The 24,396-nt window shown below is 42.0% G+C and overlaps 1 protein-coding gene across 1 annotated transcript in view; it reads left to right on the top strand.

The window, feature by feature from the left end:
• The window catches only part of PARD3 (par-3 family cell polarity regulator), a 706,595-nt gene that overhangs the window by 431,858 nt on the left and 250,341 nt on the right, over window positions 1–24,396 (top strand). Inside the window, exons 13-14 of the mRNA XM_054991157.1 lie at window positions 2,476–2,664; window positions 4,337–4,507. Of these exons, the coding sequence (XP_054847132.1) occupies window positions 2,476–2,664; window positions 4,337–4,507 (360 nt within the window). The remainder of the gene's footprint in view (window positions 1–2,475; window positions 2,665–4,336; window positions 4,508–24,396) is intronic.

Below are 24,396 nucleotides of genomic sequence, written 5' to 3'. Positions count from 1 at the left end.
TGGTCATGGTCTGGCCTAGCTACGTTCCATTTTTGGCATGAGGAGCAGCTCCTTCATGTTTAGACAAGAGTCCTTCATTTCCACACTCTGGTGAGGAGGTGAGTGTGTCTTCCTAGATTCTGGTGGTGTTCTGCTCATTCAGCCTGTTCGACAATTTAGTATTACTTTGTTAAGGTTAAATTGGGAGGTACATTTAACAGCGTATTTGCGGAACATGGGACTCAGGAGTATAAAAGCACAATATGTGTGTGGTTTTTTCTTACTTTTAATTAATTGACAAATTGGTAGTATAGGATCCTTCCACCTTACTGACCCCAGCAAGAACTTGCCGCTGCTGATAATGCCTCATCCCCCTCTTTTGCCACAAGGGGGATGGGGTAAAATGCACATCACTCTCCTGTGCCCCCCAATTACATGCTATGCACACACACTTGTTTGGTACCAGAAAAGCCCCTTAGGAAAGTAGAGAGCCTGCAGGAGAGCATTTATCACACACACACCCCACACACACTGACATTGTGCATTTTAGTTTGGACCTGTACTTCCCCAACTTGGGAAAATAGTTGGTGGCTCAGTTAATTTTCAGAGCCATTTTTTGGCAAGATGCAAGGTTTAGGTAAAGCACTTTCTTCATACCTATCATGCCTGGCGTCTCGTCGTATTTCCTGGACCCTTTGGATACCTGCCAGCATGGCTTCTCTCCAGGCTGGTGTCTGTGCTAACAGAGTTCACGAAGGGGTACGTACAAGGCAAAGGAACATTTTAAATAAAACATGGGGCCATGTGATACTTCAGATGGATAAGTGCCCTGTGCCCTACAATTCATGTAAATTGGCTCTCTGAATATTGTCTGGGCCTTCTCAGCCACCTGTGGTTCATAATTTCCCTGTCATAGCTCTCTCTTTTATCTAAGTGTGCCATTTTTGAATTGTTTACCAGTTGTCAAGTATTTTATGAATATTATTCATTGGAAACTACTAATTCACTTAGTTTCTAAGAATACTCTGGTAACAGTTTTCCTTTATCAAAGGATTTATCCATCGGTATGGATCGTCCTCCATCCTCTTATTACATAAGGATTGGGATCCGGCATCCTGTGGCTAGACAGACTGCAGCAAAACTCTTCCCCACTCTTTTCTAGGACTTCCTGCTGCCAAGGAGAACACCATATGCATTGTGGATGCTGCTTCTCTTGGTGTGATATTTCTTCAACTCTCTTTCCTCACCCTAGCAAGGGAGAGACATATTGCAGCATTTGCACTCCCTCTTCGAGCAGGAGTTATATCCAGGAAGTGTAGGGAGATGTGCGTAATGCTCACCTCAAGCACTTGTCAAGGAAATGCCTAACTATGAGACAGCAACATATAATTAAAACATGTAAATATTAACAAAAAGTTTTTAACAGAAAGTATCTGTCCACAGTTTTTATGAACAAATGTGGTCTCCTCCAGACCTCATGGCAAGACCTCCCTGACGGGAACAAACGTAACTTGTTGTAGTGCTTGAATGCTCACCTCATTCGTCTCTCACATGTGGAGTGTTACTGAAAGCTTTGATGGTTTGGGAAGCCTTGAATTAAATTCCAATTTGTCAGGACATCCAAATGGACAAATGGGAGATTGTTTCCCTTCCCCTCACCCTAGAACCTTGGTTTTAGCTGACTTTAGAAACCCAGTTTGTGGGAAGAGAAGCCTTTGGACATTATGGAAGACTGGATTCAAACCCGGAATCTTCCATTCACACTCCATATGTGAGGCGAGGTTTCACCAACAAATGTTTTTGGCGATGTCTAAATGCGGCCTGTATCTTCGTTACTGTTTGTTAGCTCGAGCAGGAACCAAGGTGAAAGCATATGAAAAGAGGACAGATGTGGAAGGCCAAAGATAAAAACCAGTACTCACATCTGGGGCCCATATGATTTTTCTGGCACCCCAGAGCAAAGAGACTTAACCTGATTTCATCTACAGTGCTTTAGATGATGTTTATTAGTACATTTGTTGATAGTTCCAACTGCAGAAGAACAATGGGGAAAATAACAATTAGTGCATGTGTTGTTTCCCTCGTACTGCTTAGTTGCATATGTTGTTTCCCTCTTACTGCTTAGAATACAGGAAATGCTTTAATGCCATTCTTTTAGATGCAAAGTAAGTTTGCAGGAGAAAATGCATAGGATTTAATGCCTTGGCTACTGAATGGTTGAAGTGGGTATGAATTCTGAAAGTTTCATGCTCACAGATTCTTGCTACACCCCACCCCCATAAACTGGTCACATCTTGTCTAGGAGACATGCCAGATTTGAAGGTGGTGCTAGATGCATTATCATCACAGATTTCCTGTAGACTTCAATAGGAATTATTGTGGTCTTGCAGACTGGGCATTCTTTAAAAAACATTCAATAGCTGCGGCTAGGAGATAATTGCAAACAACAAAGATTTTTTTCCCCCAATAACACCATTGTTAATCTCTTCTTAACAGAAAGCGGAAGATGATGATCTCGTTCTTACCCCTGATGGCACCAGGGAATTCCTCACTTTTGAAGTTCCGCTTAACGATTCTGGGTCAGCTGGGCTTGGTGTCAGTGTCAAAGGAAACAGGTCAAAAGAAAACCATGCAGACTTGGGCATCTTTGTTAAGTCCATTATCAACGGTGGTGCCGCTTCCAAGGTAAGGGAACAACTATCTAGATTTTAAGTGGGCCTGAAAACTCTCTACTGCTGCTGCTTTTAGGTGATGCAGTTCCCTCTGTTTAGTGTATCTATTCATTTCCTAGCATGGTGTATAGTGTTGGGCTAGGATCTGGGAGACCCAGCTTCAAACCCCTCTCTGACTCGAAGCTCACCAGATGACCTTGGGCTTGCCATTCATTCTTAGTCTAGTCTACCTCCACAAGTGGTTGCTATGGGGATAAAATGGAGGAGGGTAGAACAAAGGTATACGCTGCTTTTAGCCCCCATAGGGGTGAAAAGAGGGGTATAAAATCTAAATAAATTAATATAATGATTAGCAATTTGTCGTATGTAATACATTGTTGCTGTTGAGCATCTGGGAGTTTGTTTTGTGAGCTACTTCAGTCACCAACTAGTAAGAAAGGCATTATGTACATAAAATACTATTATTATATTTATATCATTTCCAAACATGAGCATTTTGGGAATAATCTAAACTACCCAACTAAGATCTCTCAGCGGCCTTTGATACTATTGACCAAGCTCCCTGTCAGCACTAGGACTGAGTGGGCAACATGTTCTGGTGATTCAAACCATATCTGGGAAGTCAGTCTCAGTAGCTGGTCCTGGGAGATTCCTGCTCTGCCCCTTGGTCACTGGCCTGTGGAATTCTGCAGGGTTCAGCCTTATTCTTCCATGCTATTTAATAGCTATATGAAACTACTAGGAGAAGGCATCAGGAGGTTTGGGCTATGGCATCACCAATATTCGGATGATACCCAGTTCTACCTTTCTTTTCTGCATAATTCTGAGAATGCTAGTGATGTTTAGAAATGGTGCTCCATCCCAGAAATGGGCTGGATGAGGGTGAACAAGTTGACAAGGAATGGGCTGAATGAGGGTGAGAAGTTAGAGGTTCTCTTGAGTTAGTAAACAGGCAGGCCAGGGACATTAGTTCTGTCTTGAATAGGGTTATACTCCCCTCGAAAAGTCAGGTTCGCATCTTAGGAGTGCTGCTTGACACAGAAGTCACTTTTGAAAACTTGAAATGATTTGTGAGGAGGGATCTCATTCCCCGTCACCACTATTTCTTCTTTTCCTTCCCTGAAAAAATAGATGACTTGTCCCCTTTTCCTGCTTCCTTCTACTCGCCCACCAGCCAACTTAACTTTATCTCTCCCCCCCCTCAGATTTCTCTCCTTTCCTCCCTCTAGCAACTTCTTTGACCCCAGTTTTGTGGGTGGTGAGACTCCTGTGTTTGCAGCTGGTCCTTTCCCTGGAGAGTCCTTCTCCATCAAGGGACATAATAGGAGCGAGAGGCAGGACCTTGGCCTCCAGGTGCCCCTCCAGCTTTTGCTTTATATAAACCAAGATTCAGAAAGCTCAGCAATATTGTTTCCTAGCAACCTCCAAAATGGCCACTGAGAGCTCAGTGGTCATTCTCTCCTTAAACCTATCTATCCCTAGCTCCATTACACAGTTTTAGAGATCCACATTCGATGGACCTGTTCAGAATTAGATTGCAAGATGCACATTAATAATAACTTCTTCAAAGCCATAGTATTCACTTTACCATCAACTTTGAGAATTAGAATTCCTTCCCCCCTTCACAGCCAAGTACTATTTTTTCTCACCTATTTCACAAACTTTTAACAATTTTCATTTGCTAGGATGGAAGACTTCGAGTGAATGATCAACTAATAGCAGTAAACGGGGAGTCATTACTGGGCAAGACTAACCAAGATGCCATGGAAACCCTGCGTCGGTCCATGTCCACTGAAGGAAACAAGCGCGGAATGATTCAGCTCATTGTAGCCAGGCGAATAAGCAAATGCAATGAGGTAACAAAGCACCATTTTGTTTAGTATTGGAAAGCTCTAATTCTATCTTGAAAATGATGGGAGGAAAACATAGAGGATGTCCTTTTAGGACTTGGTGCAATATGATTAGGCTTGGGTGTGATTAGATTGATCGTGCCATCTATATGTTTACACAGCAATCTCTTAAAAAGCTCACTGTTAAGATACATTCTTTCACAAGAACATTAAGCTTTGGCTTGCTGAAAATGCTGGTCACAGTGAAGGCATCAAATTTGATTAAAGAAATAGAATCATGTTTCACAACTGTATTTTTTTTTTACTTTTACTCCCCTGTCCAATGTAATTAATGTTATGATACATTTGATTTCGTTTGTTCTTGTAACTGTCAAAGTTCCAAATTGCTCATTTCCAGTACATAAGAAACATAATGCTTCAAAGTAAGAATCTATCGACACACCAATGATTAACTCGGTGCTACATTAAACACTAAGCACTATGCCGTGCATATAGCTGAAGGCATTGATTCTGTTTAGAATGCTGTGGTATGGATAGATACATGAAGGCCTGTAAGTAGGGTTGCCAGGTCCCTATATCGTACCATCGGGGGAGGGGGGGAACCTGATACCCACCAGAATGACCATCTTTGTGTGCACACAAAACATGCACTCCCAGCCCCAATGCGATCATGTCACTTGTGGAAGTGATGTCATCGTGCCAGTGGTGGGCGTGTTCCCGCACTTCACACATGGCAGGTTCAGCCAAAATTGCTCCCTGCATAGCACAGGAGCACTCCCATGGTTGGTGCAATGTTGTCAATTCAGGAAGTGACATTGTTGCACCTCACTGGGAGCTTGCCCACTGTGCACTTGTTCAGGTGGCCTGCCAGTGATGGGTGATTGCCAGGTGGTTTTCCACCTCTGATGGACAACAGGGCAAATTGCTGGGGCTTTGTTCACTGCCAACAGGCAACTGGGAAACCATACCTGTAACCCACCTCATCTAGACAAACTGGAAATTTTGAAACTCTCCCATGTTCAGGTCTTTTTTTCAGCCAGAACACTGTGGCACCTCTTGAAAGCAATCACATGTTCAGTGGCCCCACCTCTTTCCTCCCTGATCAGCCCAAGTGTTGCTGCTTTCAAAGCTGACAGTTTTTGCCACTGATAGGAGGGGGATTCCCCTCCCATCAGCTGAAAAAAGCTTTTTTAAAATGCCTGCAGCTTTCAGCGGAGGGGAGAGGAAGGAGAGACCCCCTCCTCCCCTCAGCTGAAAAAAGTAGGGGCATTTGAAAGCAGCAACATTTTCTTGCCACACAAGAAAACTGTTGCTGCTTTCCAAGCCTGCAGCTTTTTTCAGCTGGCAAGAATGGGATTCCCCTCCCATCAGCTAAAAAGTAGCTGGCTTTTGAAAGCAACACTTTTGTTGCCATTTGCAAATGGCAAGAAAAGTGCTGCTTTGAGCTTCGGTGTGCTCCGTAAAGATTCCCAGATCATTAGGGAGCATACCAAAGTGTTTAAATACCTGAATCCCGAAGTAGCTTGCCCCTTGAGAGTTCCACCACCTCTTTTCCAGAAAAAAAGCCTTGAGAGCTCTCTTTTAAAATCAAGATTCTAGTCACTGAAAATACTTTCTGTGAACTGCATAGTATGAAGATTTTTTTTTTGAAATTTTTTTATTGGATTAGAAATATTTTATATCCATTACAATCAATTTCTTTTAAATATTCCAATTCTAACCCCCTCCCTTTCCCCCCCTTTTGATGACTTCCAACAGTTTTCCAACCCCTTATCTATTTTCCCCTACTCGTTCCAAACTTATTTTACCTATTAAACATATACTTTCACTCTCTTCTAAGCTTATCTATTATATCACAGTGCTATCTCTATTTCCCTTCCCATTTGACTTAACAACCAAATAATACATTTCTGGCATATATTCTTCAATTATCATTTTAGTAGCCTATACTCTATCTTACTCCTTCTGGTCTCATCTATATGGGACAAACAATTTGTCCCTTATTATACATAGCGTAAAGTGCATTATAAACATTACATACCTTCAATATAAATCAATCAATTTAACCCCTACACCATGTATTACTCTTTGCTTCCTTCTATATATCTTGTTTTCATACTGTTTTAATTATCTAATATCTCCATTATGCAACTCTATCATAAGTAGTCAGTCACTTTGACCCATATATACACATTCGGCATAAGTCAATCAATTTGACCCCTATTCTGTATGCTACTGTATGTTTTCCCCTCCTTTCTTATATTCATTCATTTTAATTATATAGATTCTCCATTATACCATTATCAGCCAGCAATGAAATTAATTAGTTTCTGTCCTTATAAATCTTATAATAACACTATTACTTAATACTATGCATAGTAGTCGAATAAAATAATTGCTTAGAAATTTTCAGTTAACTCTCCCCCCCCGGTATAGTCACTTCTCTCTTCTTTTGTTGTATTTCAGTAATTTTCAAACTGCCACAGTTCTCCTCCCACCTCCCATTTTTTCACCAAGTACTGTTTCAGCTTTTCCCAATCCGTGTTAAACTGTCCTGGATCAAGGTCTCTCAATTTTCTTGTCATTTTGTCCATCTCCGCCATGTACAGCAATTTGTAAATCCAGTCCTCAATAGTTGGCACTTCTTGTACTTTCCACTTTTGCGCGTACAAAAGTCTAGCCGCTGCTGTCATATAAAATAGCAATGTCCTGTGTTGTGCTGGGATGTCCTCCATTCCCAAGTTCAGTAGCAGGAGTTCTGGGTTCTTATTAACTTGAAATTGTAAAATCTCACTTATTACTCTTATTATTTTCCCCCAGTACTGCCTAGCCACCTCACAAGTCCACCACATGTGATACAAAGATCCCTTATGCTTTTTACATTTCCAGCATTTGTTAGACATATTCAAATTCCCTAGCGCAATTTTCTTTGGTGTCAGATACCAACGATAAATCATTTTATAGACATTCTCTTTAATATTGGTGCATGTCGTGATCTTCAGCGTATTTTTCCACAAGTATTCCCATGCCTCCATTGTTATTTCTTTATTGAAATTTATAGCCCACTTCACCATTTGCACTTTAACTGTCTCATCTACAGTATACCATTTTAGCAACACCTTGTAGACCTTAGAGATTTCCTTTTTGTTTTCTTGTAAAATTACTTCCTCTAATTCCGAGTTCTCCATTCTTATCCCTCCCTTTGCACAGTCCGAGTTGTAAAGATCTCTGATCTGTCTATATTGGAACCAATCATAATTTGAAAACAACTCTTCTTGCTTCTTTATTCTTAATTTAGAAAGGTCTGTTCGTGTTTTTTCCTTGTATGTTAGACATTTTTATTCATTGTCAACAGTTCTCGGGTCTATTACTTCATAGGGAACCACCCAAGAGGGAGTTCCTTCCTGTAAGTAATTTCTATACTTCTTCCAAATTGTGAAGAGGCTTCTACGGATATAATGGTGCAAAAACATAGAGTCTGCTTTTACTTTTTCATACCACAGATATGCATGCCATCCAAATATTTTTTTGTATCCTTCTAAGGCCAGTACTTTGCGATTTTTCAAAGTCATCCAATCCTTCAACCACACCAAGCAGATTGCATCATAGTAAAGTCTTAGATTGGGCAGTTGCATTCCACCTCTCTCTCTTGCGTCCTGTAATACTTTCATTTTCACCCGAGGCTTCCTGCCTGCCCAAACAAAGTCCGATATTTTCCTCTGCCATTTTTCAAACTGCTTAGAGTCCCGAATGATTGGTATTGTCTGTAACAAAAACATCACTCTTGGCAACACATTCATCTTGACTACTGCAATTCTTCCTAACCATGACAAATTCAATCTATTCCATTTAATCAAATCTTTCTCTATTTGAATCCACAATTTCTCATAGTTATTCTTGAATAGGTCTATATTTTTTGCAGTCAGTTCGATTCCCAAGTATTTCACCTTACTTGTTACTTCACAGTCTGTTATTTACGTTAATAACTGTTGTTTTTGTTTAGTCAAATTTTTGCATAATATCTTAGACTTCTTTTTATTTACATAAAAACCTGCCAAATCTCCAAATTCTTTGATTTTTTCTATTACCTTTGGCATATTCTCGATCGGATCTTCCACAATTAACATTATATCATCTGCAAATGCTCTGACCTTATAGGAAAAATCTTTTATTTCTATTCCACGGATCGCATTATCTTCTCGAATCTGTATCATCAAAATTTCCAAAACTAAAATGAACAACAGTGGAGACAACGGGCAACCTTGTCTTGTACCTTTGCCAATAGTCAGTTTTTTAGTCAACTCATCATTCACTACAATTGCTGCACTCTGGTCTCTGTAGATTTCTTTCACTGCTCTTATGAATCTTTCTCCCATTTGCAGCTGTTCCATAGTGGCAAACATAAAGTCCCAGTTCAAATTGTCAAATGCTTTTTCAGCATCCACAAAGAAGAAACCAACCTCCTTATCACAGCGCCTGTCATAGTATTCAATAGCATTTATAACTGTCCTTAAATTGTCTCTGATTTGTCTATTCGGTAAAAAACCAGTTTGTTCTTCTCCAATAACTTCGGATAACCATCCCTTTACTCTTTCTGCCAGGATCTTCGCAAAGATCTTATAATCATTGTTAAGTAAGGAAATTGGTCTGTAATTTTTAACATTAGTCAAGTCTTGTCCTTCTTTGGGGATCAATGATATATTAGCTTCACTCCGAGTGTCTGGAATTCTTTGATCACTCAAAACACCATTGATCACTTCTTTTAAGAATGGTGCCAGTTCGTTGACCATTACCTTATAAAATTTAGCTGTAAGTCCGTCAGGTCCTGGCGCCTTTCCCAGATTTGTTGACTGAATTGCCTTTCTTATCTCCTCCTCTGTTACTTCACTATTCAATTTATTTCTCCAATCGTATGAAGATTTTTATACAGGACAATCTGCAACATTTGATAATTATTGCTGTGTATTTTGTGGAAATATGAAACATTCAAATCTAGAATGCAGTTTTGTACCTGGAGAGGGTTTATCTGTTTGGAGAATACTCTAGCAAGACAAAAATATAACTGTTTTGCTTGTGTCATCATGGTTCACAAGCCTTCGGTCAGGTATCCATCTTGGAAACTTACTCCGCAATCCCCTTTGCCATCACAAGCATTCCTAGTTTGTCTTCTAACATGGATCTGTATTATCTGCTTGTGGGTTGCTCCTCTCCTTGCCTTCACCTGGTGACTTTTGGAGAGCTAGTGGAAGCCAGCCTCCATATTTTCAGTCCTCTTGAGCTGTGGTCTCAAAGCCCTGTGAAACAGACTCCTGGATAGAGAGCAACAAATAGGACTTTGTGCCAGGTTGGAAGACAAAAACCAAATAAACAAAAGGAAGTGGGGCATAAAAATGGCAAAAAAAATGGTTGTGAGTAACAAAGCCAGAGTACAAAGACTTGAGATAAGATGAGCGAAACAAAGGAGTGGGTCTGTGAAGGCTTCATCCCTGGTTTTTGCTAACTAAACTGAACAGCTGGCCACACTGGGGCCCTTAGGCCATACATTTCGTACACCCTTCTCAGTCACAACAAAGGCCTCATGGTGTCAGTCATAGATGCTTGGACACAGTATGGTCTATGCAGAGAGAGATAAACCCAAAGAAGCAAACAAAAAAAAATGGATGACCTAGTGGTGAACGTTATATTTTGTTCTCCATTCTCATTGCTCATGCAAGTCTCCTTCTCTAAGCACTTGTTTGGGTAACGGTCCTGTTGCACATTCCACCCATCCAACTTTGAAACTGATTTGGCTGCTATAATTATTGTTGAAGTATATGTACATCTGCCATCTTTATGACATTATTTAAATTAATACTGGCAAAAAAAAACTGCCAGGAAAAATGATTATGATTTGAAAATCTAAGCTTAAATCCTCATGGAAGCATTACAAAAATGCAAATAACATATAAAGATATCTGAAATCTGTCAGAAAGGAGTTGTGTTCGTACAGGGCCTGTTAATATTGAAGCAGAAGTGTTTATCCTCCTTGTAATGACTGGGCAGCATCATTAGTTGTGACATGATTTGTGTATGCATGCATGCATTGCCTTTCTGTCTTGTGTTAATAAGCCCAACATGCCACAATCAGATGAGAGATGCACACACGCTTTCAATGAAGTGAGTGTATGCATGTCTTATTTTGGCATTTTGTGCTTGTTAATGGAGAGAACTGATCTACCTGCAGATCATCTTGCTGTGTGTGCAAAACTGATAAGTGCAGCGCTGAAATTTACCTGCTTCTAAGGAAGTGTGTTTTGAAATCACACCTAGGAACCCTGGTGTTAAAACCAGATACGTAGAGCAGAACCACAAGTGACAAATCCAACCCTATCTGAACGTTCTTAAGTCTAATTTTGAGTATGCCACAGAGCAGAAGTATGACATACCTATTAACTACGAGCAGAACCACAAGTGACAAAAGGCACAGATTGGACACTTGTCAGCTTCCCTCAAGTTTTGATGGGAAATGTAGGCATCCTGGTCTCGCAGCTTCGCTCTCTGACTGCTGTCCAATGGACTTTTCAACTGTCACTTGTCCAACATTCCGCCAAGTTGCCTACATTTCCCATCAAAACTTGAGGGAAGCAGACAAGTGTCCAATCTGTGCCTTTTGTCACTTGTGGTTCTGCTCGTAGTTAATAGGTATGTCATACTTCTGCTCTGTGGCATACTCAAAATTAGACTTAAGAACGTTCAGATAGGGTTGGATTAGGCTGGTGCATTAAAATATTTATAGCCCTATTTTGACTCACTGGCTTCACAAACATTCTTAAAATATCGCAATCCATGTTTAAGACAATGAACCCAATGGAAGTTGGGGGAAAGGGTTATTGAGGAGCATTATCTTTCCTGCCAGGGTGGGGAAGGGAACATTACTTTTAAACAGGGTTTTTTTCTGGGAAAAGAGGTGGTGGAACTCAGTGGGTTGCCCTCGGAGAAAATGGTCACATGGCTGGTGGCCCCGCCCCCTGATCTCCAGGCAGAGGGGAGTTGAGATTGCCCTCCATGCCGCTTGGTGGCGCGGAGGGCGATCTCAACTCCCCTCTGTCTGGAGATCGGGGCGGGGCCACCAGCCATGTGACCATTTTCAAGATGTTCCGGAACTCCGTTCCACCGCGTTCCTGCTGAAAAAAAGCCCTGCTTTTAAAACAGAGATGTGGAAACAAAAGAGTCTCTTTGTCTATTTTAAAGCAACACTTTAACTTCTAAACCGCAGAACTGTATTAAAAGGACTGTTCTCTTCCTCAGCCTCTTTCTATAGCCAAATAGCCTTCTGACTGAAAAGGAATTAGAAGTTTATTTTTATTACAGGTGTAAAGCGAAAACCATGTATCCCTGCCAATAATTGCTCATCTTTAAGACTTCTATTTAAAATCTATCTAATCAATCTTGAGATATTCAACTATACAAAGATCACAAATATTAAAAAATCATTTTGTATTTCAAAGGTAACAGAAGCAGATAAGCATACACGTCATAATCTCTTATCTGTATATCTTATATTGTTACCAGAACTGCTCTTTATTATAATGGGGAATTAGCTATAGCAGTCTGTAACTTAAAATTAAGCGCGGATCATAACCTATGTATACGGAGGTCCCGATCCCAGACACTCTAGTGAAAAAGAGGCAGACTACAAATAAGTTCCAAACACGTGTATTTAGTGTGGCATAAGCCTAAACTTGCACAAGCATACAAGAGAACATACAAGACCTAAGAAACACAGAGTAGGAAATATAGAGACTTTCGCATTAGCGGGTTCCCAACGATGATAAGGGAAATACTCACAATCCTGGAGCGAAGCAGAGACACAGCAGCGAGGGTGGCCCAATGCCAGCACTGGGACCACAGACGGACAGCAAGGAAGTCTGGATAGGAATGGCCTAAGCACCGAGTGGTCTGGGAGACCAGCTTAAATACCCCAAAACGTACCCTGGTGCTGGTGCTGTACTGGGTGGTTCTCACAGATTAAAACAAAGGTTCTAATGGGCTACTGAATGGCTTAGATGGGCCACTTTAGTAATCAGATTGTGATAAGTGACACCTCAGGAAGAGGGGACAAAAGAGGGAGGGGGAAATCCAAGCGGGCTGAAAGGATGTTCCAGCGGACAGGGCTTGTCCTGATGTCATCAGCTCTGGAATGCGGAGGTTTCTTTGAGATGCATTCTCTAAGTGCTTGGGATGGTCGGCACTTAGTTCTTCTCCGGGGCGGCTCCTAAGATATGCAGAGCAGGGCGAGGGGCTCTCGCTGCGGACGTGGTGTGCCCGCTTCGCCGAAATGGCTTCCCAAAGCAGTCTTTTCCTTTGGGTCTTCTGGCTGCCTGAGAACATGGATGCCGGCTGGGCATAGCTGAGGCTGGTTAGCAGGCTGCCCGGTAGCGAGGGCAAGCTCGGCGACCGGCCCGCGGGAGGCTCCAGGCGGGAACTGACCAGGGAGCGCCTAGCCAGGCTCGCTGGAGGTTTCCCCGGCAGGCGCCCGGCTGCTCGCAGCGGCTTGGGCCCATATGAGGCAGGCTTCCATGGAGGCAGGGGGAACAACACTTTAAAACACAGTCCAAGGCAGGGAACAGGCACGGTCCGTGGCAGATGGCAATGCAGGCACGGGGCACACTTGTAACACAGTCCAAACCCACACTGGGAATTCCAGATACAGGGCAGGGCAGGGCTGCCCAGAAAGAGAGTCCTTTTGTGCAGTTAACCAAACATGGAGTCAGTAAACTACACAGTCTATTGCAGCAGCAAGGTAATTGACACGCAGGCAGGAAACTGATACGTGTATTAACACACACACACGTGCAAAGCAATCTTTGTGCAGCAGTGAAACAGTAATGCAGGAAACTTTAACACAGTTCATGGCAGGCCTTAAAGCAGGGGAGGGGGCCTACTTGGCAACAATATCTAAAATAAAACGTTTTAAGAATTTCATGAAATTGCTTTCTGAAAGGTTAGATAATCTTGCACAACTCAAGTCTGAGAGACTTAGGGATCTTTTGGGATGTGGCATCTAATACAGGCTCAATGACATGAAAACCAATGTGACCATGTCACATCCAGAGGTATGACATGAGTTCCTTTCGGAGTTTAAAGCTTTTTGTCATGCAAATAAATATCAATTTATTTTGATACAGAATCAGCTCTGGAGAATCAGCAATAATGAAGTAATAAGTAAAAGAAGAATAGAATAAAAATATAATAAAAATAGGGGAGGGCACGTATATATATCTCAGTGTATTTTCTAGACCAAGTTCTTCAGAATGGGTTCTAGGCATCCGCTCAACCTTTTTTTTAAAAAAAGAATGGAACAGCAAGTTACCCCCGTTTTGCAAATATACTATCAAACAAATTCCAGGCTCACTTCCTTTGTTTAAGCAATAACTCATTGTCTGCAACAGGGCATATATACAGCTGCAGATTTTAAAACAGCCAGGAAAATCCAGTGGCTCTTCAGAAGACCCCTATTTTTAACTGGCACTAAACACCAGCAGGGGAGAAGTGAGCACGAGTTCCTTTGAGAAATTGGTTCCCCGTGTCAATATCTTTCCTGTCTCAGACAGTGAGAACAGAAGGAGGAGGAATGGCTAGGAAGATTGACACCTTCCACTCTTGTTGCTGTAGGCATACAGTTGCCAAACATTGAAGTTTACATTTTGTGTACAAGGTATAGAAAATTCATGGCCAGAAAGCCAGGAAGCAAAGTCACCCAGCAATTGATGGTTGCATGACGAGAACATGGCTAGAGAGAGATGACAGATTTTACTTAAGGATGTATTGCTTGCCTGCATTTTTTTGGTGAAGAGTGTCATTGTTTTGCTCCCCCCTTTAGCTATGGTGGTAGTGGAGAGTGCCCACAAGTCATGACTTCCTTATGGTGACCCATGGTGGGGTTTTCATGGCAAGATACTAACAGAGATGGTTTGCCATTGCCTGCCTATGTAACCCTGGTCTACATTGGAGGTCTCCTATCCAATTACTAAATGACCCTGCTTAGATCCAGAGGAGTTAGCCGTGTTAGTCTGTAGTAGCAAAATCAAAAAGAGTCCAGTAGCACCTTTAAGACTAACCAATTTTATTGTAGCATAAGCTTTCGAGAACCACAGTTCTCTTTGTCAGATGCATGGAGGGCAGAAAGAAACTGGTCAAATATAGAGGAGGAGAGGGGAGGGGAGGAGGAGAGGAGGGATGTAAACAACTCCTTTGATATGGAGATGCAAACAGCTCCTTTTGATGTGAGGATCAGTTTGCTTGTGTAAAGGTTCAAAGGAGTTTGCCGTGTTAGTCTGTAGTAGCAAAATCAAAAAGAGTCCAGCAGCACCACCAAGACCATACAATTCCACTGCAGCACAAGCCTCGATAACCACAGCCCTCCCCGCCAGATGCATCTGACAACACTATGCAACACCGTATCCAGGAAACTCTTAATTCACCTCATTGGACTGATGTACAGCAAGCAACAATGGATCAAGCAAGAGATCTCTGAACTAGACTCTTCCATGAAAAACAATCCCTCTGCACAGACCAGGAACTGGCAGATGTTTACCAAAACCAGAGAAACTATTTATAGCACTCTATTTACTGAATTACAGAACAAGAAGGAGAAGAAATTCTCAAAACTCCTGCATGCAACAGGGAACAAGAACACTTTGGATCCACCTAGCAACATTATCAATCTCTCCAGCCACAAACTGAGCCTAGCAGAGGAATCTGTCATCTCACGTGGACTATCTTTTTGCCCAGCCAGACCCACACAAACCATACAACTTTGTGGAGACCTGGAGGCCTATTTTAGACGCCTAAGACTGAAAGAATTCTTCAACTACTCTGCTGAACAAAACGATGAACAAAGCACTGAACAGATACCATCACAGCAGCAATCACCCTCCCAACCCAGCAATACACAACCATCGTTACAAAACTCCAGAAAAAATAATTTCACATGGATACCCCCTGAGGGCCGCAACTCCTCATTGGACTTTTACATTGAATGCTTCCGTCAACGTACCCAGGCTGAGATAATTGACAAACAACAACACCTAAAGCAGAACCTCAGCTGTGCAGAAAGAGATGCCATAAACAGCCTCCAAAATAATTCTGGCATCGTAATCAAGGAAGCTGACAAAGGCGGAGCAGTTGTCATTATGGACAAACATAACTACATACAAGAAGCAGAAAGACAACTCTCCAACACAACATTCTGTAAAATACTACCTTCTGACCCTATGGAGCAATACAAAAGAGAACTCAATAAAATATTAAAGACTCTCCCCGTGGACATACAAGAATGCATCCATATGGACACACCCCAGGAACCACGACCAGGAAAATTCTACCTACTACTCAAAATCCATAAACCAGGTAACCCAGGACGCCCCATTGTTTCAGGAATAGGCACTATCACAGTAGGAGTCTCAGGATACATGGACTCTATCCTCAGGCCCTATGCCACCAGCACACCCAGCTATTTACAGGACACCACTGACTTCCTCAGGAAAATACAGTCCATTGACAACCTACCAGATGACACCATCCTAGCAACCATGGATGTGGAGGCTTTATACACCAATATCCCACATGCAGATGGACTGCAAGCCATAAGGAATATTATCCCGGACAAAACCACGGCACAACTCGCCCCTGAACTTTGTCACTTCATACTCACTCACAATTACTTCGAATTTGGTGACAACTTATATCTACAGATTAATGGCACAGCCATGGGCACACGCATGGCACCACAATATGCAAATTAAAATCCAACGGGAGGCTGCTGAATTGGAATTCATATGTAAATTTGACTGTCAAGCTGGGACTGAATAGGGACTATGAATGGTTATCTCATTATCACAGGCAACTGATTTCATTTACATAGGCGGGGTCAAGGAGAGTCCAGTGGCACCTGATGTGGGCTTTCGAGGACCACAGTTCTCTTTGTCAGATGCATCTGGCGAGGAGGGCTGTGGTTATCGAGGCTTGTGCTGCAGTGGAATTGTATGGTCTTGGTGGTGGTGCTGGACTCTTTTTGATTTTGCTACTACAGACTAACATGGCAAACTCCTTTGAACCTTTACACAAGCAAACTGATCCCCACATCAAAAGGAGCTGTTTGCATCTCCTGTCTAGCAGAGCCCCTTTAAGTCCATTGCCTGTATTGGTTCAGGCTTCTAAGTTTCCACAGGCCCAGTTCTAGCTTAACATCCTGGGAGCAGAATGTCTGGCTCAGCTAACTAACTGCACCTGCAAGCAGTTGCCGAGAGGGGGCCTTGAGAAACAAGGGAGTCTTATCTCAGTTCCCGCCTAGCAACGCTGATTGACGGCACCTCTGATTGGCTAGGAATCTGAGAGGGGGAGGTTGGCTCCTCTCAGCCCTCAGATTGCTCCAGGCTACTTTTCCGTCAGCATGAGGGAGTTTTTTGCTCTATGCCAGGCCTGCCGACCAGACCTGCCTGGTATAGTTTAAGGAGTATGTTAGTGAGTATAAGCCTCAAGTTTTCCTCAGAGAAATGCTAAGTTAGCCAGCTTTATGTTTAGGTTAGTCAGCTATAGTTACAATAGACAAGCTTTTATTGTTTTAAATGCCCTTTGCTTGTGCCTTAGTAGAGTGGTTCCTGCTACTTGCATACATTATTCTGAAGTAACAAACACCTTTTATGTAAGCCTGTGAGTGTCTGTGAGTGTCTGACCAAGTGTGTGCAGAGTCCCCCAGGTTGGAAAAGAACCCAGAGACCGGTGAGTCTCAACAGGAGGGGCAAGGGCTATTCTTCCAGGAGGCCTGCTAGGGGTTTGAGTGGCTGTAAGCACCACTTGAAAGGGCAGGCGGGAGGTAGCCCCTTGGACCCCTATCCCTGGATATCTCCATATCAAAGGAGTTGTTTACATCCCTCCTCTCCTCCTCCCCTCCCCTCCCCTCCTCTATATTTGACCAGTTTCTTTCTGCCCTCCATGCATCTGACGAAGAGAACTGTGGTTCTCGAAAGCTTATGCTACAATAAAATCGGTTAGTCTTAAAGGTGCTACTGGACTCTTTTTGATTTTGACCCTGCTTAGCTTCTGAGATCTGATGAGATCAGGCTCACCTGGGCTACACAGGTCAGGGCACAGTGATTATGAGCATAGTCTAACAGCAGGGTACATTTTCCTATTGTACAATCCAAGAAAAGTAAAGAAAAAAAACCTAAATGGATTTTGTGGTGATTTATGCTAACATTATGACATTCTTTTAGATTGTGTTTTATCCTTTCAGATCATTCAGGTCAGGTTGAGAAAAACTCCAAAGCAAAGATAAATACAATGGATTTGAAATTCAGAACCATAATCTTTTAATACATACTTTTAGCTGCTTTGTACATTCTCATGACACAACCATTTTCAGATATTGTGCCATATCAAATCATGATGTATTGTAAGCACCTGGCTGTCATCACTTTTGTTACATATTGTGTCTGCTCCTCTTGGGCTGCCACTGATTTTTATTTGTGGTGTAGCCCTGATGTAATGAGGGAAAGAGAAGGAAGGAGCCCTGAGGGGAGAGCTCCAAGATAAAGGCTCTCTGGGCTCAATGCTGTCTGATTAGCTCCACCCTTTCCTTCTTTTTAAACCCCAGCTGCCACAATATCCATTAAATGGGAGACACAAGCATTTATTAACTGGAAGGTAGCATATAGCTTTGTGTTCCCTAAAGGGCTCTTTGTTGTTACCCTAATAATGTCGTACTTGATAGCGAAGTTATTAGAAACTCCTTTGCCACAGCCATTTTGACTGGATGGATAGCACCTAGCTGGAACAGTACAATCAAAGATTTATTTACAGGAAATAACCCCAGAAGTTAATCTCCGCCCCCACCGCTTGGGAGTCAGACCGGGATGGACCTGAGCCTAAGTTAACAACACAAATACTGAGGGGAGAAATTAAAGCTTTTCCCCCAGAAAGGGCTCTTCCATCTATAAGGTTCCTGTGTAACCTCTTTACTATGTTGATAGGCTTCTTATCAAGTACTAAGCTTCTCTTTCATATCTTCAGCCTTGTTATCAATGCCAGAAATTTTGGATGGGCTTGTTTAATTTCCTAAAACAAGGTTCCTATGCTACCTTGCCCCCAAATCCTACCTAAGAAGCCCAAATACTGTATGGAAAGGTACTTGATACAGATTGTACTAATCTCATACTGTGTAATCTGCCTTGAGTCTCAGTGAGAAAGGCAGACTATAAATAACATAAATAAATAAATAAAAAATCAAAAGCCTATCTAAGCTTATAATGTTATCCACTGCCACCAAAATCCCTATCCAAAGGAAAATGTATCACTTCTCTCCTTTTTAAAGCTGAAGTGGCTCACCCCCCCCCCCAAACCCAGTGAATTTCCAGGGGCTGTGATTGGCTGGGCAGTTTCTGGGGCTTGCTTCAGGGCAGAATTGCCAAGATTGGATCTGAGCCCTGGAGACAGGTGAAGCTTTGAGGTTGATTGCCATAGCGTGTAATAGGAGAGTTAGCTGGCTTTGACTTACTCCAATGCAAGGCCTCAGTAAAAAGCATTTAAACAAGTACCTTGAACATTGGCCCAAGCAAACCAACTTGATGCCAATGCCAGCAAGTCCCAGGGCTTATAAAGTGTGTGGCAGAGTGAACCACAGTGAGAGAGCTCGCTGTGCGTATTGCTGGCCCTCAAAGGGTCTCTTGTCAGAACTGAATATTAGGGGTTGCTTGATGTTTGTCTTGCCCACCCCCTGCATTTTTCTAGAAACATAAACACGATTCTTTGTTTCTCAGAAGTGGATATAAAAGTTCAGCTGACCTAAGTTCTTTTGTTCCAAATGTCTCTGATTCAGGGAAATTTTGTGGTGCCTACCACAGCTGTACTAAAGTGTGAAAGGCTATGTTCAGCTTTTTCTTCCTTAAAATTGTTCTGTACATCTGATGTGAAAGATTTACACCTCTGAGGGATGTCCATATAGGTGTTGCTGGAGGTGGAATTTGGATGGGAAGATTCATTGCTACTTGATAATAGCCCGAAAATTCCCTTTTCTGCTTTAAATCCAAAGGCTACGTTTTCTTTGTCCAGCTGTTAGAATAATGACAATACTTCAGGCTAATGATTCTGGGATTTAAATTGGAATTTTGTGTATTGTCTTGGAATAAAAAGAACTGAAGGATGGTTTTGAAGTATTATTATCATGGAGATTGCTTTTGTGAATTTTTAAAAAGACTCTTTTTAAAAAATAGTGGTCCTGGCCATTCTTCCCCAGTTTTATATTTTACATTACAATGCCCCTTGAAAGAGTGGATTCTGCTTCAGTTGACCCAAATGAGTTTTTGACAGTTATCTGAGTGAAATAATACTGTGCTTGCCATATTTCTTATGAATTATATGTATATGAGCCTATGCAGCTGCAGAGAAAGGTCTTTCCCCACATGTGATACCTGAGATATTTCAGCTGGAGTTGTCAGGAATTGAGTATGGGGCAAAGCAGGTGCTTTGTCACTCTGAACCCCACACCCCTCCCCCAAAGAGAGTTGGTTCTCTTCGACTGTACCTTTTTGAATTTTGAGTATCTGACACCGGGTCATCTAAATGGTGCATGGAATCTTTTTGATGGAGGATAGAGAATATATCCAATTACATTTCTTAAGTGCCTCCCCCCAATTTCCCAGATGGGCATAAATTGACATAAAAATGGCAACATTCAGAAACTTGGTGGAGAAAGTGATCATTCACAACAATTGCAACTGATGAAAACAGTTTATCAAGTTGAGAAATTTAATTCTGGAGCTAGCCAAGAAGTATGTTGTCCCTGTTTAATCCCCGGTTAACAAAATTAAACCTACTGATAACCTCTAATTCAAAAATTTCACACTACAGTCTCCAGTTGATTCTTCTTTACTAAAGAAGGGTTGCATTTGTGTCAGCAACAAACTGTCCTGATGGATTTAAATAGTACTTGATGTACATTTGAGTGTCACATAAAATTGTCACAGGTTGTACGTTTACATTTCATGATCTTTTGCTGCCAGTGTGGACCATTTTTTCTTCTATATCTGTGTGTGTGCTCTCAAAGATATCACTGTATGTACCTGACATGGGTTCTAGTCCACAGAAGCATATGTTGCCGTAAATCTGTTAGTAGTTTAACACAGGTATCTGTGACAGGAAGGCTCCTGACAAGCCAACAGGGGAGAAAGGGGTCAGGAGGGAAACCACTGCAGCCTCAAATGGAAAATTACCAGTGGGAAAATCATCAGTGTATCAGCAAAAGAATCCAAAGAGTTAACCCAGGCTCTGGAGCAGGTAGAAACTGACAGGCAGCCAAGAAATCAGGTGGACCAAGGATGGCAAGGATTCTCAGGTGTGAGGGTGGGAAGAGAAGCCTCTGGGACCAGAGAACCCTCTGGGAGGTTATCATAGGAGAGGGCAATCTCGGTCAGGGAGTGGATCTAGCAAATGAAAGAGGTGTGCAACAAGGCAGAAGAGAGGCTGCAGAGGAAAAGCTGAGCAGTCTGTTATGTTTTGGTAGGAAGATTCTCTCTCTGTCAGCTGAATAGCCCTGCGGATTAAACAGTACTACAGTTACACCTAAGGGCCTCTGGCTGATTACTGCAGTTAAAAAAAGTAAAGGTAAAAGCATGGACAAAAGTCCACCCCCAGTCTTTTATGGTCTTCCTCAAGTGGTGTGCCCACAGGTCTTTTAGCAATTTTAATAGAGGTTCCTGTGGCTTCGTAAAGTAAAAGACTACTCACATACATTAGTCTGCTGCATGCAGGTACAAATCAGGCTGCCAGAGAGCTGATATTAAAATTGGGGGCATCCAGTTTTTCATAAATGGTGCCTTATAATAGATTTCTTTTTCAGTTTCTCTGAAAAGCACAAATTGCCTGCTTGTCAGTGTTTATAAACTTCATTCGGAGACTCGGAGGCAGATGATAATTAAAGCAATGCTAATAGGGAGACTTAATTTAACTGCGTACTCTTTTGGCATTGGCTTTTTGAGATACACGTTTTCCCCATATTTATTAATACATCACCTGGCAATGATATTGTTGAAGCGCCAGCAACCATTTAACTGGTCTTTTATCATTTTGTTCAGATAAGGACCAAACCAGTTCTACTTAGAGCAGGTAGAATTTATCAAACACCTAGTATTTATCGAGCAGCTTGTTCTTATCTGCATGATAAAGGGCCATACGGCTGAAATCCTATTATTCCTTATTTAAAACATGATGCTGTCTGCATAATGGGAAAGGCAGTCAGTAGTATGGACAGTGCTTGTTGCTTTTACACAAATCAGACAGTATTACAACTTTGTACTAGCAGCTAAAGGTGGGACTTCGCTGTCAGGCTTGTATTGCTTCCCAGTTGTCATCCTGATGGCAGCCCCCTCTTCCTTTTTTAGTAAGTTCAGATCCTTTCCACTGAATACATAAGGGGGGGCATCAGCAAAATAATGGAATACTTACATCATGCCATAAACTTTGGAGAGGTGCTATAAAATATTGTTCAAATGTGCTTCAACAATTTTTGTTAATAGTGTGAAAGTTGGGGATGTTTGAATATGCCCTTTTTTTACCTCTCTTATTTGAAAAGGGGTTGAATTTTGTCATTGTGACTTTTTTCATTTTCTTTTGTGTTTGCAGCTGGTGTTTCTGATTTGTTTCCTTTATGCCAATTGTGTATTTCATCCTAGGTATTAATGCCATTTTTTCACAACGGACACAAAAAGGCATCTATTTTAATGGTAATAATTCTATTGACCTATGTTAGTGTGGTCCTGAGCCTGCTGGAAATGTGGGGAAGGGGCAGAATATAAACTGAAAATAACTAAATAAATGGTTGTGGGGAAATACAACTGTAGTTTGTAATCCCATGCAGAGACAATCCATATCAGAAGACGGGACTTTTGAATCCAAATAATGTGTTCATGAAATTTGGTAACATCAGTCTTTAAAAACACATGAGGATATAAGGTTTCACAGATTCTCTGGGGCATTTGTCTAGCTTTTGGCAGTATTAAGGTGGACGTTCTTGAGGGAGGGATTGTGGAAAACAGTGGAAAATCCCAGGGATTTTCCAGGCTTCTTCTTTTTTACTTTGAACTTTAATTAAAGAGGGGAAAAGTCTGCATCACCTTTACTTATGTATGTTTAAGTAAAGATGAGCCAGAAGTATTCTAATTTTTAACCCTTTTCATTAACAACATGGCTAACGAGTAATGGCTGATCAAATAACCAATCTGATTTGACATTATTTTAAAATTAAAATTAAATGTTTGTTGTTCATGTGAGTTCATAAAGTTACATAAGCAAACTGAATATCTTATACTAGCTGTACTCTCCTGCCTCAGCATTTTTTAGCTATAGGTCCACCTTGGCAATCTGACATGGTGCGCATGGCAGTAGGATGTAACTTCTTTGGTTGGGCTCACTGTCACTGCTGTGTGGAGTTGAGTTCGGAGGCCATGAGATTTCCCTCTCCCCTCTCTTGTAGCCTAACCTTCTCAACCTCTTCCGTACTCGCTTGGTTGAGATTTAACACGTGTGCATCCACTTCTGCTGCTAGAAGAGTACTTTCTGGTTGAAGGTACATATGTGTTAACTATTGAATTCTTGAGGTAACATGCATCTTTGGAGTTGGGTTGGCGGCATGGGATGAGCGCACTCTTCGCTACCATTTACCGAGCAACTTGACTATTCTGAGTGACCCCCCCTCCCCCAACAAGAAGAGCTACTGCTATCACAGAACGGTGTAGAGTACAGAAATAAGATGTAGATAATTATACTGACTATTACATGTACTATCTGAATGTAAGACTAGCCTAACATATATTGGCTCAGTTTAGACATAACTCAAAATCATGGTTTCATTAAACTAACACTGATTCCTGTGATTGTCACTCCACCAAATACGGGGAGTTAGGATATGTCAAACCTGGATCTGAAACAATGATTTGAAGTTGTTTTTTAACTATAGTTTTGGGTGATGTACAAATACAGACTTATTCCTGGCTTCTTCCCCAGCACCATCCACGTATATGGCCGGGCTGAAGAGATTCCTGGACAGAAGAAAGATGGTGAAACCCTCATTTGTTGATGAAATTCAGGATTTGAATTATTGTAAATTCTTGTTTCACCAGCTAACTGTAGTCAGGACTTTTTTTCTGGGAAAAGAGGTGGTGGAACTCAGTGGGTTGCCCTTGGAGAAAATGGTCCCATGGCTGGTGGCCTTGACCCCTGATCTCCAGACAGAGGGGAGTTTAGATTGCCCTCCGTGCCGCTGAGCGGCGCGGAGGTCAATCTAAACTCCCCTCTGTCTGGAGATCAGGGGGTGGGGCCACCAGCCATGTGACCATTTTCAAGAGGTTCCGGAACTCAGTTCCCCCGTGTTCCCCCTGAAAAAAAGCCCTGTAGTTCAATTAAACCATGGTTTTCTGTTATGACTGAACTGAGCGAACGTCCTCGTGTTGTAGATGTGGAGAAGGGGACTGAGGCTGAACTGCATGGCATGGGCACATTGTGAGAGCTTCGGTACGCAGAAATTTTGAGAGCAGGCATTCTGCTCGGAGCTCCTGATGTTAATTACTGTGCTGCCAAAGTGACAACAACACAGTATCTGGCGGTGGTGACCCAGTAATGAAGTTGGCAGAGTAGCTGAAGTGAGAAAGCTTGCTTTGATGGACCACCCCCCACCCCCGGTCCCATGCCTCTGTATTTCTGTCCATCTCTTGGGCCTGTCAACAGAGCTGGCCCTACTTTGACACATTTTACTTTATGCAAACCTTCCTAGCAAAAGAACCAACAAAACTGTTTTTGAAAGACTTCTGTGCAATCTTCCCCTCCTCAGCTCCCTCCCAAACTTTCTTTCTTTTTGTTAGTTT

Source organism: Eublepharis macularius, chromosome 11, assembly GCF_028583425.1.
Source record: "Eublepharis macularius isolate TG4126 chromosome 11, MPM_Emac_v1.0, whole genome shotgun sequence".
NCBI lineage: Eukaryota > Metazoa > Chordata > Lepidosauria > Squamata > Eublepharidae > Eublepharis > Eublepharis macularius.
The sequence above is the reverse complement of the archived record's forward strand: the minus strand, read 5'-3'. Positions and strand labels throughout refer to the sequence as shown.